Source organism: Caenorhabditis remanei, chromosome V (assembly GCF_010183535.1).
Source record: "Caenorhabditis remanei strain PX506 chromosome V, whole genome shotgun sequence".
Classification (NCBI taxonomy): Eukaryota; Metazoa; Nematoda; class Chromadorea; order Rhabditida; family Rhabditidae; genus Caenorhabditis; species Caenorhabditis remanei.
In genome coordinates, this window is record NC_071332.1 from 11,644,758 (window position 1) to 11,659,175 (window position 14,418).

The following is a 14,418-nucleotide window of genomic DNA, read 5'->3' on the forward strand; positions in this document are numbered from 1 at the left end:
AAGTCAGAAGAGAATTGAGCTATAAAAACTTATTTCTTCTCAAAAGCCAATACGGATCTCAAGCTTTCTCCTTTGTGAAGGACGTCGAATGCAGTGTTGATCTCATCAATATGATACCGATGAGTGATGAATTCATCGATAAGAAGCTTCTTGTTCAAGTAATCTTCGACAAGCTTTGGAACACTGTCGACTGATTTCCAGCCACCGAAAGCAGTTCCCTTCCATGTGCGGCCAGTGACAAGCTGGAATGGACGAGTGGAAATTTCTTGTCCGGCACCTGCGACTCCAATGATGCACGAGACTCCCCATCCTTTGTGGGCAGCTTCAAGAGCTTGACGCTGAAAAAATAGAGAATTTATCATTTATTAGAGAAGATTTGAACGTGTTATGCGTATTGAAGATGCATCTAAGAACTCACCATAGTATGAACATTTCCAATACACTCAAAAGTGTAGTCGAATCCTCCATCGAAGTTATCAACAAGCCATGCTTGGAAGCTCTTTCCTTCGGCCAACTGAACATTTTTTGGATTGATACACTCAGTGGCTCCGAAGAATTTTGCCGATTCAAACTTCGATTCAATCAAATCGATTCCAATGATTCTTTTGGCACCAGCAGCCTTTGCGCCCATAATCACAGCCAATCCAACAGCTCCAAGACCCCAAACAGCTACAGTACTTCCCTCTTCGACCTTACAAGTATTCAAAACTGCTCCGTATCCTGTCGAAATTCCACATCCAAGAAGAGAGACTTTCTCCAATGGAGCCTCTGGATTCACTTTACAGAGTGAGATATCAGCAACTACAGTATATTCAGAGAAGGTGGAGCAACCCATGAAGTGGAAGAGTTGTTTTCCGTTGCAAGTGAATCTGGATGTTCCGTCAGGCATGAAACCGTTTCCTTGAGAAATTCTGATCTTTTGGCAAAGATTTGTCTTTGGATTCTTGCAATATTCACATTCTTTGCATTGGGGGACATATAATGGAACAACGTGATCTCCAACAGAGAATCCGGTCACACCTTCTCCAACACTTTCAACGATTCCAGATCCTTCGTGTCCAAGAACAACTGGGAAGAGTCCTTCTGGGTCATGTCCATCGAGAGTGTACGCGTCGGTGTGGCAGACAGCAGTGTAGAGAATCTTCAATATTTTAAAGTAGATCGATATATTTAAGACTCATTCGCTTACTTTTACTCGAACTTCATGAGCTTTTGGTGGTGCCACTTGAATAGTTTCAATAGAAAGTGGAGACTTCGCACTCCAAGCAACGGCAGCCTTGCAGTTGATCACCTGCAAATTCGATTGATCATTAACATACTTTTGGCAGTAATGCTTTGCCTCAAATTGTCGGAACACTCAAAATGAATCTCTCTAGTGATTGTATTAAGTGAGGTTTTTTAATCGCAAAATGTTTTCTTACCTGTCCAACAGTGGAGCTCATGACGAACGGAACAGTGTACCTGTAAAATATGCAATGAAAATATTTTTAAGTGAAATGTTCAATAAACCCAACAACGTTAGATCAATGTGGTCAGCACATGTATCGAGGCATCGAAAAAGAATGAGATAGAACGAAAGTAAATTGTTCAATGATCGGAGTGAACCGAAATTGAAACAGTTAGCGAAAAGGAAAAAATGAGATCGAGAAACAAAAAATTCATGAATGAATAGAAAGATTATCAAACGGAAACGATGTGTGGAAATAGGTAAAAAAACAATAGAAAACAATTTCTTGAAAAATCAACAAATAACAATAACAAAACAGCCGAAAACCTGTAAAGTTGTTTTTAGAAAAAAAATTAGCGATCCAATTGAATAATCCATTCCATATGATTTGTCTGTGGGAACATATCGACTGGCTGGACACGAGTGATCGAGAATGCAGCTCCGTTGTACTTGCGAGATCTGGAAATTACAGGAATATATAAAAATTGAGAAAAAAAACCAAATCAAAGACGAGGTTTGTAGTATCACAAACCCACTCAATAGAGACATAGAAAGTTGGAGAAAAGTGACCACAGATTGTTGATCTAATCATATTTTGTAGATTGTAGTCATTTGATAAGAAACGCGTACTCTTTGTGTGTGTGCTATTTGTACTGATAGACACTTACTCCGGACGGCACAAATTGACAATGTTGTTGATTGCAGAATTTGGATCACAGGAGACAAAGATCAGTCGACGCATAGTTTCCATCTGGAATATTAACATTTCAGAATTTAGTTGTTTGATTAATCAAGTTATAAACTGACCTCTCTACATGCTAGGATAACTTTCTCATGCATTCCAGCTCTTGGTGGATCCAGAACTCCTACAACTCGCGATTTTCTCAGATCGAATTCTTTTGGCAAATGATATTTCATCGATCTGAATGTGTCCTCAGCCTTTCCAGCAATGTATTTACAACACTTCTCCATTTTGTTCTGTTTCGCATTCTGTTTCGCATCTTCTACAGCTTCAACGATCATTTCGATTCCGATGCAAAACACTTTTTGAGAATTTTGAATATTTTTTAGAAGACATTGTCCGATTGTTCCAGTTCCGCAGCAAATGTCCAGAAGGATTGTTCCGTGGTCTTCTGTAGTAGATGGAGTTGCTTCTTCAGATGAAAAAACATTCGTTTCTTCAGATTTCGCAGATTCAGAAACTGCTTCAGTGTCTATTTTGGCGATTTTTGTTGGTGGTCCATCTGACTCTTGTTCCTTCGATTCTTCTTTTCCATTTTGTTCTGTTTCCATTGGAATGGCGTCTCCAGATGGTTGGGAAGCAGTTGCCGTTTCAGAAGTAGCTGGCACTCCAGATCCCTGAGTTTCTGATTTTTCACTTAAACCACACAACTCTCCAATTGTCGAATACAATACAGAAGCCCCTTGACTATTTGTTTGGAAGAATGCAGGCGGAGAAACACGAAAACGGCAATCTAAAAGCGATTCATAAATGTATGGAGTCCCTCCGATGAGTTTAAAGTTGGGCGTATCGGAAATATGTACCATTTCTTGCCAATAGATACTACATACTCGATAGCTCTTCTCCGTGAATGTTCTGAAATCACAAATCAATCATTTCGAGAATAGAGTTGGTCTGAATTTATGAAATCCTTCTTGGTTTTTCACTAAAGTTGTTCCTAATCATTTTCGCCAGTTATATAATTTCTACATCTTTATATTGGATACCTAAATTCTACTTTTGAATAGTATCAGCAATTGCTTGAGTTGGACTCACTCAAAATTCAAAAATCTCTCTGCTATCTGCTTCTGAATCTCTTCAGTTTTTTCCTTGGATTCCAGAGGGAAAACCGTGAAGATTAGCATAACATCTCCGCCGAATTCTCGAACCGTCAACATTCTCCAGAATCCTTTTCTATCGAACTCATCAAATGGCTCCAATCCAGTCTCCTGAACATAATCGTGGGTATCTTTGAGAATAGCCATCATCTGAGGAGTGACAATATCCACATTAACCGGTGGAATCACAAAATGTCGATTTTCCGAAAAACGACCTCCGACAAAACCAATGCAAATGTCTCGATTTAGATCGTGTCCAATTGTGAATTCACATTTATTCCGATATCCCGTTGTTTTTGGAGAAGGAAGAATTGTTTCAAGACGTTTTCGGAATTCTCCTTGTTTCCCAATATTGATGATCTTGTTACGTTGAAGTTGCCCGTGTAGCTTGTCCATAACACTAAAAATATGTATTTGGATTGCAAAACAAATAAATTGATCAAGAATTCTATGGTTAATGAATCAGTACATCTTGATTCCGGAGAATTCGCTTGACACCAAAATATCTCGTGGAAACTACAAATTAATAATGTCTCTCACTTGGCACTATTTTGTTGTTTCAGTTCCAACTGCTTCTCATACTCCATCTCGGCCAATGGTGTGACACTTTCTCTTGCAGTTTTCTGTTCAGCTGGTTCCGTATTTTTAGTCGTTGGTGCTCGAAGATTCTTCACTTCAGTCGCTGCTAAGTGTGCAGTGAACACGTATTTCTTGTAGTCGTATCCATCTAACAACTTGATTGCCTTCTGAGCATCTTCTGCATTTTCGAACGTCACGTAAGCATAATCTGCCATGTAACGAACTTTTTTCGATTTGACATCACCGAGAATCCTGGAAAAGAATATTATTGCACTGTTATTTATTCCAACAACATCCACAGAACACTGTTTTTCAATGTTTGAACGTTCTCATAGGAAACATTTACTCAATGTTATCAAAATATTTGTATTCAATAGTTTAATGAAAGTCACTCACTTCTCTAACAATTTTTTGAACTGTTTGAATCCAATGAACGTGGGAATGCCTTTAATATGCACTCGATCTTGATCGATTCCGGAGTCTTCTTTTGTATCTTCGCTTTTCGAGAGGATTTCTTCGGTTTCTGTGACATTTTTGGGGAGATCTTCAGCTACTCCGCCAATATTATCAGTCATTTTACCTAAATATCAGAAATTATTGAAACGTTCAGATAGATGGCACAATCAAAAAAAATACACATATAAGAAAATTTAATGTAACCTCGCCCTTTCGCACAATCAACTGTCCCACAAAAAGAGGGCAAATTTGAAAAAAGGTTTTGTACAACACGGTGATTTTTTCGCTACATTTCCCGTTGACAATTTTTCGCCCCATGGTGCGCAGAAAAATGGGCGGGGCTAAGGATGTAACCCCGCGGCACAGAAAAATGAGGTTAATAAATTGCAGTGAAGTGCAGAGAAAGTTTAATGAAAAGTGTTCGTTTGGAAACAAAAAAATGGTAGATAAGTCAAAAATTGCTCGAAAAACGTATTTATGTTATCAAACCAGAAAGTTTCAAGTGAAAAACATCTAAAATTTGACGTTTCAACTGTATTCATCCGTTTTTCGGCGAAGAGAAGCGTAAAATGTGCAATCCAGTGATCAATCTCCCTCGTTTCTAACTTTTTCAAGGCATCTAGGAGAAAATCTGATAAATGAAATGTTGTAAACTCCTATTTGAAACATTTACAATCACACAAGAGACACCGTACAAACCGGAAAGAATGTTGGATCGGGAAGAAGCAAATTGGGAAGTGACGAATCGCGAATAACACTTTTTCGCAAGTTCCACTGTTTGAAAGGAACGAAAAGTTGATAATTTTTTGTGTAGTTTAGTTATTTAGCTTACAAATGGTGTGTTTTCATGTTATTGAACTGATTTTATGAAAATTTGCTTCGCGACGACGGTATATCGTGTGAAGTTCAAAGTTGTCATCAAAGACAGGTAAAAACACGATTAAAAGTGACAATAAATACACAATACACTTTCAAATGACAGTTTTTTTTCATATCCGACACTGAAATTTAGAAAAAAAACGTTATTCTCGACTCGTCACTTCCCGATTTGCTTCTTCCAGATCTTGTTTCTTGCCGATTGAAAATCTCCTTAATTCTCTATAAAACGACTGGAAATGCTCACCGTCGTTTGAAACATACTATGGTTCATTTCAATATCGCTGAATCCACTCTCTGGACGACTTACATGACTTCAAAGTTTCCATTTTTAGTACTGAAATCTCACTAAAATCTGAATAACTTTTTTCACAGAATCGTTCTGCAAAATTCGAATAAAATTTTGAAATCAGTACAAAATTTCCATTCTTGTGATACATGTCTTGACCCATAACTCCATCTCGATTCGTGATATTTCCCTAATTAAATTAGAAGATGTGCTTCTTCGTGAGCTTTCTCAAATCTAGGCCATCGTCATTTTAAAAACTAGGCCATCAGGAATTTTTAATTTCAACAAACTCCCGTTTTCTATAAGAAAACGAATCGGAAACTATCCCAATTTTTTTCTACAAAAACTAGATCGAAAAAAAAAATTTTCATGAAAGCGTTTTTTTTAATTCATGGATTCAGTTTTTTTAAAAACCTCTTCAAAGTTTGTGGAAGAGAAAATAACACTGACGAAAATCACTTCAACAAACTCCCGTTTTCTATACGAAGGAGGCCTTAAAACGGCAGGAATTTTTTTCTACAGAAACTAGATCGAAAAAAATTAATCTCATGAGGCCGTTTTTTTTCAATTTCGATTTCTTTTTTTTTATATATTGTCGCAACAAAAAAGTTCCGACATTTTTTCCCCCTCGGTGTTTGCGGCCTCAAGCCAAAATTTGATAATTTTGGCTTGAGTCTGCAAACACCGACGAGGAAAAAATGTCGGAACTTTTTTATTTCGATAATAGCTGATTAAAAATTATGGCAGAGAAAATTACACACGGTGATTTTCTCGGAACCAGCTAGTAGGTAGCGCCAAAAAAAGTTCGGCCGCAGTGGAAAATGAAATGGGCGGAGTCTTGATGCAAGCTTGGCACGCGGTTTTTGCAACTGCGGCACTCGTTTGGCTCTGCGTCTCTCTTCTCTCGCACGTGCAGGTAGAGCGCGTTCGAAAATGGAATAATTTTTTACACTGTATTGAATGTCAAGAAAAGTAACTGGCGGATTAAACTATGAAACTGACGGCCATATGGTATGAAACTTATTGTTAAAAATTCTCCATAATTTTTTTAAGAGGCATTATAAATAACCTGCTGGTTGTTATAATCAAATTTTTAGAAAACTCAAGCCAAAGTTGAGGGTCTAGAAATTTCAACGGTGCAGTAGAGCGGGTTTGCTCGCGGCCGCCAATGTGAGGGTCTAGAAATCAAACCAAGTGGTTCCGAGAAAATCACCGTGATTACACTGCGTTGTCTGGCGGAGCGCACTTCCCTCACGGGGTCGTGACCTAGCGAGAAGCAGAAATATGGAAGAGAAACCCAAATTTAATGTAGCGAAAAAATCACCGTGTTTGTGGGCAGGAATCAGGTGAAAACGTGTTCAGATAGAGAATTCCAGACTGTTCCACTGATTAAAATTACTTTTCATATTTGGCACTTGCTACTATCGATTTACGGTTTCCGGTTAATTAAAAAATACCTACCTGCTTATTCTTGGATTTATAAATGCTCCGATTGAAAGAAAAAATCAATTTCAAATCAAACGAAACTTTACCTTGAAATTAAAGATTGAACATGAGAACGAAACAGGAAAAAAACAATAGAAAGTTAGAGTAAAACTTGAAATTCACATGAGATGCGATGATACATGTTGATAGGGATACGGGTAGTGGAGAGGAAGCAATAAACTAAAAAGTAACGACAATTGAGAACCCGTTTGTTATTATTTGCGGGAACGGGTTTTGCTGTATGGAGAGGTACGAGTTTTGACGGCTTCACCAGCGTTTTTACGAGTTGCTCTCGTTTGTTTCGGAGTCACCACGGTGGCACTTTGATCTAATGACTTCTGAAAGTAACAATTAACTCATGAGACAAATCTGCACAATTCTTACAGCCAAGTTTTCTACTGTCGTATTCTTTTTCTCGTTTGAAGCTGGTGTGACGGAGTCAATTAAAGTTTGACTAGCTTTTGGATCATTCTCAGAGTCCATTGTAGTAAAGAGGGTTTCGTTGGCATTATATCCCAGTGCGTCACAGTTTTTTGCATGATAACGTTTCATTGACATTTCTGCTTGATATGCGTCATTCATGTGAATACTCGCGCATTCGAACACAGCTCCGTGGTATCCTGGCCGCACATGTCCGATTGTTGCTGATTGAATATCTTGTGGAAGAGAATAAAAGCTATTCGAATCGGAGAAGCCATCTATTTTAAAGTCTTCAGGAGTTTCATCGGTATAGTTCACACGAAGATTGGCAGCGTAACCCTCTTGTAGTGGTGTGAGGATTTTGTGTGTCATGTACAAGACACCCCGAAGGAGGCTCAGAAGTTGATCTTTAACAGAACCAGTTCCTTTATACTCAACTCTGCTCAACTTTTCCAGAGGTGATTGCTGATCTCCTTCCGCATTCGTGCTGAAATATGCAGCAACACCACCATCCTTAAAGTAATGAAACTTCATGGAGTACACTTCGAACGCTTCTTCATCATCTTCATTGTTGCTGAGTACCAGAGAAAGCTCCTTAAGGTATCCTTTCTTTACAGCTTCCCCAGCTGATTTCAATTTTTGAGCAATAGCGAGCGCTTTCGGATTCTTGAAGCACAAAGTCAGGCATCGGCTCTTTTCTGAAAAAGAAGATAGTGCTGAATTTTACGCTTTTCACTTACCTGTTATATAATTTTTAGAAAAGTACTCGGTCGAGAGTATGCCTCGGCGATGGAGAACTGTTGAGAATGCCACATAAATCATTCTTGTCATGAATTGCGACGATCGGTCGGGATCGGCAACGCACGTGGGGAAAAGTTTACCCCATTTCTGCAAAAAAAAATCTAAAATTAAAGCTATTGCTTGCATGTAGAACGACAGCTTCAGGAGCTACAGAAATTAACGCTTTTGTGGTCCGAAACTTGAAAAAAACTAACATGATCATCAACAAAGTCTGTCGATTTGTTGATTGACTCGTCGTAGTTCGCTTCAAGTGGTGGCATCTGAAATATAAAATGCTCAACTTAAACAGAAGGAAACTCAATTTTTAAAACAATGAACGGTTAGTGAATAGGCAACAATAAATCATATTATCTCCAGAAGTAAAAATCGGTCTCACTGCACACTTTTATCGAGATGTTTTATTGCAGAGGAACAGGGGAAAAGAATCGTGGCGTGAAAATCAATAAAATTGGAAACGCACTGCGCGCAGTACTTTGAGAGGGCCTCTGCAGGAGGCCGTGGGAAACCGGAGAAGCTAAAAGTTAAAGGCACATTTGGTTCCGCTCGTTGGGTCTCACCACGAAAGTTTTAGCCTCGAGATACTGTATTTGTTGTATTTTTGACAATTCAGTTATTTATTCATTCAAAACAATAAGATTGAAACACAATTTTTATTAAAAATTAAGCAAATGATCATCGTCATGGATTGGAAAATCACTAAACAAAGATAATGGGTGGAAAAAGGAAGGAGGGGGAAACGAACCAGTTGAAAGGGAAAATTTTTCAAATTTAATCAAACAAAAAAAGAACAGACATGGAAAATGGAGAAAATCGGGGGAAAATGGTGAAATATAGAATACGATGATCAGTGGAATCGTACCGATTGTTTGATTTTGACTCCATTCTGATCGTAAATGAATTTCACCAGTCCGGGGATTTCATTCGCGTTCAAAACCTGAAATTTGTAATATATGTTTAGGAAACTGAACGAAATCATTTCACATAAATAACACCTATCTGTTACTATTTGAATCTGAATAGTGGACTTACTTGTTCGTCAGCAGAATTTTGAATTGCATCTCCAACTTCCTTAATCAAAATTTCGAATGATGTGTCAAAGAATCTAAAGTGACTCGCCAGTTGTTCAAAAATCTTCAGAAAATCTTTGAATTTGAGGAATTCGGCCACAACCACCAACTCATCGGATTCCGCGACTGGGCGGGTCTCAATTCCATATTTTACCGCATTGAAGATACCATGCAGCCAGGAATGGATCTGCCGGTAGAGGACTTTCTGAAAATGAAGTGAATAGTCACCCAATATTACGAAGCAATCCTAGTCACACATCCGGAAACACGAATAACTGTGTCACACTGACTACAGAGTCGTAATTAACTAACTTTCTCCGCCAATTCGGTGCTCATCTTTCCGATTTCCTCATTGATAGCTTTTATGAATTTCTCTAGATTTGGGTTCTCGTTGTTCAACGATCCGCTCAATTTGTTCAAGAAGTCGCTGAAGATGAAGAAGAATATTCCGGCCGAAGTCGATGGCACGGGGGCACATGGGGAGATTTCCAACGGCTTCCTAAAATATATGATAATCTAAAAAAGGAATTAAAAAGAATAATAAACTCACTTTTCCTCTTTCCTTTCTCTTTTTGGTGGAGTACGCGCTTCCTCATCTTCTAGCTCTCTTTTGATTTCATTTTCCTCCCTTTTCACGTTATCTTCTGAAGTCAGTGATGGGTTTTGTATGGACGAGTTAGGTGTACTCATTGCTGGCAAGAAAGAGCCATCGAATGTTGAGAAATCGTCATCAAGATTCGCTGAGTGATGACGTTCAGAAGCAAGTTCTACCGTTGGAAATGATTCGATTCCTTCGGTTTCACTGACGAACTTGACCACCCGGACGCCTTTTCTTTTGATCTCAGTTTCTACCTTGCCTAATTTTTTGATCCTGAAAGATTATTATAACTGAAACAAAATCTGGAAATACAAATAATTACCTATCGAGAATATTCCCATCGGCTGGAATGGTCGTCTCTGCGCAGCGAAGCATCTTGATTATCATCTTGGAGTCATCTGATCTTTTGATGAATTCGTTGATCAGTTTATCCAAGTGGCTGCGAATTGACCTTTCTTCAATATTGACTCCATGATTTTTCTTGAAGTTTTTCAAGAAAACATTCATTTTGAAATGGGCATTCCCAATGGCATCTTGAAATGCGGCGAGAAGCGGCTCATTGAGATTCTTGCTCCATTTATGACATCCGGAACATACAAATTTCTCCGGCTTGTTTCTGTACTTCTTTAGAACAGTATCTTCACTATGTTCCTTCCCACAGGAATTACATTTGTAGAGCATTCTTACATTGCTGTTCCATTGTATGTTGTCATATGAAACAGGGACATTTGGAGAGAAGGTGTAGTGCAATGGAGGAGGTTGATACAAAGAAGAGTGGAATGATTGGTTGCCAAAGGAGTAGGAGCTGGAATCTCCTACGAAGAATTGACTTTGACTGAATACTTGTGGGTCGTACAGATCATTATAGTCGTGGGCAGAGCTGTTCATGATTTCTACCTGAAACTTAGTAAAGTTTTATGATTTTTTATATGATAGCAATAGTTCTTAGTGAGCGGATTTTTTTCTTTACGGAAAGAGGAAAGCGAAAAAAGATCAGTGATGAATAAGTTCCGATATAGTGATCTTTGTTGAGGAACGGTTACGGTAGCCAGTTTTGCCAGTGCCAGCTTTCTTTGGAGTTTTGCGAGTAAAAATTTCGTATAATTTTCTTCGAAATTCCTCGAAAAGATGCACAGGTAATCTGTCCGATCATTTTTGTGAAAAACGATGATTGACAACGTAATTCGAAAAACATATTAGAACCGAAGACATGACCGTAACCCCAGGCAAAAAGATATAGAAAAGATATAGAAAACGATATAGAACGGTCCGAAATGAATCGAAAGAAAGACAATGCATTCAAATTCTTCTGATTGGACGGCGAGGAAAATAGGCGGTCGTAGTGATTCGTCATCCTATTTCTTGGAGTTTTCTCTGTGACACTTTTCCTCTCACTCGTTCCACCGAGAGAGAAAGAGTGACAGACAATTCAGTGACTAAGTGTTCGATTACTGTATGAAATGAGTAATAGAATTGGAAAAGAAATAAGTGTATTATTTGAAACAACTCAATTTCCTATCTATAATCATTTGGAAAACAACGATAAAAAAAAGGGCGCTTGAAAAAAGAAGAAAAAAAAACAGAAATGAGAAGAAGAAGAAATGGTGTAAAGGGAGTTAATGTTGAATGGTCAAAAGAAGTGAGAGGCACCAGGAGGAACACAACGAAGAGTTCCCACCATTCCATTCTTTTATGCACCTGTAATACAATAAAAATGTACGATAAAAATGATAATTGATGGATACTTTATCTGTGTAAATATTTATTTTCTCCTGATCTCAGCTGAAATTATTGAGGAATCACAATGAGGGACCAACTATTGAACAGGGAAAATTGAACGAATTACGAAACAAATTAATTCCAAAACTAGATGGTTAAAGCTGATATTTCCTTGTTGATGTCTCGCCTTCGAAGGTGCTTCAAAAGTATTCTATCTTGTGTCAATTCTGAAATTATGATAAACAACTGCAGGTCTTTTTTCCGAGTTTGCTCGTGGGGTTTTCTGAAATCCCATGTGTCATGGAATTAACTAGCCATTAATTCACGACCTTGACTAACCAGCCTAACAACTCTATGGCTTCTATTAGATTCACCACATCTAACCAAAATGGCTACAAGAAATGGTTTGACAATAAGTTCAATACGTGAAACGTGGCCTTCTCGAGGAAATGCTCAACAACTCTCGTCGACTACTTGCGTACCCTAACCTCGGATTGTGCCGACCCCAAGTTAACCGATCGCCCTCGATTCGCCGCATAAAAGGAAAGGAAATCGTCAGTTCAACGGCTCTTCAACTCTCTCACACTCGTGCTCCTGAAGATCTCCCCTGGAAGTTCTACTCCACGTCATCGATCTCAACCGTTGGCTCCACCATCCTTTCAACCACTGCTTCTTCCAACGCTCAAGGCACCACTAGAGACTAAAGTATCCTCCTGGCACCTTTTCACTATTGAATGAACCTGTTAACTGTTCCTCTCTTGTTATTCTCGCATTCTAAATCTGACGGGGTTCACCTTCCCTCTAACGTCGGAACATGGTGCATCGACCTTTGGACATAACCCATAGGTGGCGAGAATACCACAGGAGATTTACAATACAGGATATTCACCGCCACTACAGGATACTCGCAACACAATAGTTGTGAGAGAGCCACAAAATGAAAGAGTCACACAGAACCTCGCTCTGGTCTTTGCAAGAAGACGTGGCACAGAGCAACAAAAGGTATCACAACATTCACAACCACTGAACCATTCTCACTTACTTATACTGGCAATTACATTACCATTACCATAAATCAGAATCACATATACCCCGACAAGTCAGCATTTCATACTCTTTACTCACATATCGAGTAAACCACTTCTACTTCTATTCTATTCCATTCCAGTCTCGTACCACTAGTGGAACTGTACGAGACCAACTACCATTCAGGTTGGAAATTACGTAGACGAATTTATCCCAATTATTCTGCCAAGGGCCCAACGGCAGCCTGAAAAGGATACAATGACATCTCGTAATTCGATATTTCCTATGACCATTGACAACCTCATTCTAAGTTCCGCAAAACATACTAAAATGAGAGGACACCATTGCTTTCATTGAGAGGACACCATTGCTCTCACATACATTCCAGGGCTTGTCTGTAAGCGCTCCGGAACGCTTATCAGGAATATCGGTCTTTTTGCGACATGGAAACCCGCGAGGTTTCTCGAAGATTCCAACGTCTCCGACTCGTGCAAAGAGGGGAACCTCTAGGAGAACATCATACTTTAAATCATGCACGAAATCAACCACACAAAAACCATATACCAAGATTCACACAAGAATCCGATCCCAATGCTGAACAATACAAAACAACCTCGATTCATACACTAATGGTACACTCTTACAGACCAGTGCTACTAGGTTCATACAAGAACTCCGATACCAGTACCAATGAAAACAATTCATTCACCAGACCCATCCGCTAATGGCCTACCATTCCAGGCCCACATAGGAAATTTTCGTGCTCCAACCGTCGTGCACGCACTCCTCATAGTAACACGACTTCCAAGAAACGACGGAAATCATTACAAATCCACACACACAAAGTCATCCACTCGCCTGATATCAAGTGCACAGTCGAGTGGACCAGTTTTAGACAAACCAAAAACAAGTTCACTAACCGAGATAACATACCCAGCACATGATAGAGGAAACACAAAAAAGTAATCACAAACCTACAACAACCAGCAATAATCACTCAACTCCAAGCTAGCTACAACACGCTTGAAATAGCAAAAGCAAAGAGCAAAGATAGCTAAGCACAATAGCTCGTAAACAAACCTTGAACACTGTCCACCAGATCGGACATTAGCACAAAAGTTTTTTCCACTCTTTCCCAACATTTGAAAGACCACAAAAATCCATCGCTATTCAAACTGTGATGAGAAACATTACCACATTTTGAGCGTTGCTAAAGGATTTGGTTGGCACCCAGCCATTAGCAACCAAACACACAGTAGCCATCCAACTAGCTACAAAACTTTAAGTCTTGTCGCCCTTCAACGGAGGTAACCAGTCCCAAGTACTATTATGTGTTCACCAGATATACCTTCGGCCACAGAAGATTCGGTACAAAATCCCGTACACATTCATCGAATTCACAGAATCGACACAACCACTGTCCCGCTCACATCATTTGGATCAAGAATCAATGCTCTGATTGACAGCGGAACCACAAATTCACGTATTTCAAAACTACCACCGATGAGTCGGCACTGTCCAGAAACAATCCAAAATTATTGATCGTTCGAGGATTCAATCCATCCTCAGGTCCACAACAAGTAAATCTCTACAATTCAGTCACCCCCGACAAAATGGGAAAAATATGGAACACCATCATGCAGAAATTTACCCAACTCCAAATTTTCATGAAACCACCAATTTTCTCATCAGAATACTTGTTATACCTAACTCAAAGTATTTTGACCTTCAACAACTCACGAATCTCAAAAGATGCAAAGGGAAACCGATAGATCTGATCTTAGGCAACAATTCCCTACCTAGTCTTCTTCCCATG

At 39.1% G+C, this 14,418-nt stretch overlaps 3 protein-coding genes across 3 annotated transcripts; all 3 read right to left on the reverse strand.

Moving 5' to 3' along the window:
- Nucleotides 1-29: 29 nt before the first annotated feature.
- Nucleotides 30-1,442, reverse strand: GCK72_019125 (uncharacterized protein; the record flags this gene model as incomplete). Its single annotated transcript, XM_003115230.2, has 4 exons — nt 30-338; nt 419-1,141; nt 1,190-1,291; nt 1,422-1,442. The coding sequence occupies 4 exons, from the start codon at nt 1,440-1,442 to the stop codon at nt 30-32; spliced, it is 1,155 nt and encodes a 384-aa protein (XP_003115278.1).
- A 5,744-nt stretch (nt 1,443-7,186) lies between these two features.
- Nucleotides 7,187-8,452, reverse strand: GCK72_019126 (uncharacterized protein; the record flags this gene model as incomplete). The annotated part of the gene is made up of 4 exons (XM_003115736.2): nt 7,187-7,309; nt 7,356-8,089; nt 8,132-8,279; nt 8,387-8,452. 4 exons carry the CDS (start codon nt 8,450-8,452, stop codon nt 7,187-7,189), a joined length of 1,071 nt encoding a protein of 356 aa, XP_003115784.2.
- Nucleotides 8,453-9,036: 584 nt separating this feature from the next.
- On the reverse strand, nt 9,037-10,745 carry GCK72_019127 (uncharacterized protein; the record flags this gene model as incomplete). Its single annotated transcript, XM_003115806.2, has 5 exons — nt 9,037-9,126; nt 9,222-9,464; nt 9,572-9,758; nt 9,810-10,130; nt 10,180-10,745. The coding sequence occupies 5 exons, from the start codon at nt 10,743-10,745 to the stop codon at nt 9,037-9,039; spliced, it is 1,407 nt and encodes a 468-aa protein (XP_003115854.2).
- Nucleotides 10,746-14,418: the final 3,673 nt, after the last annotated feature.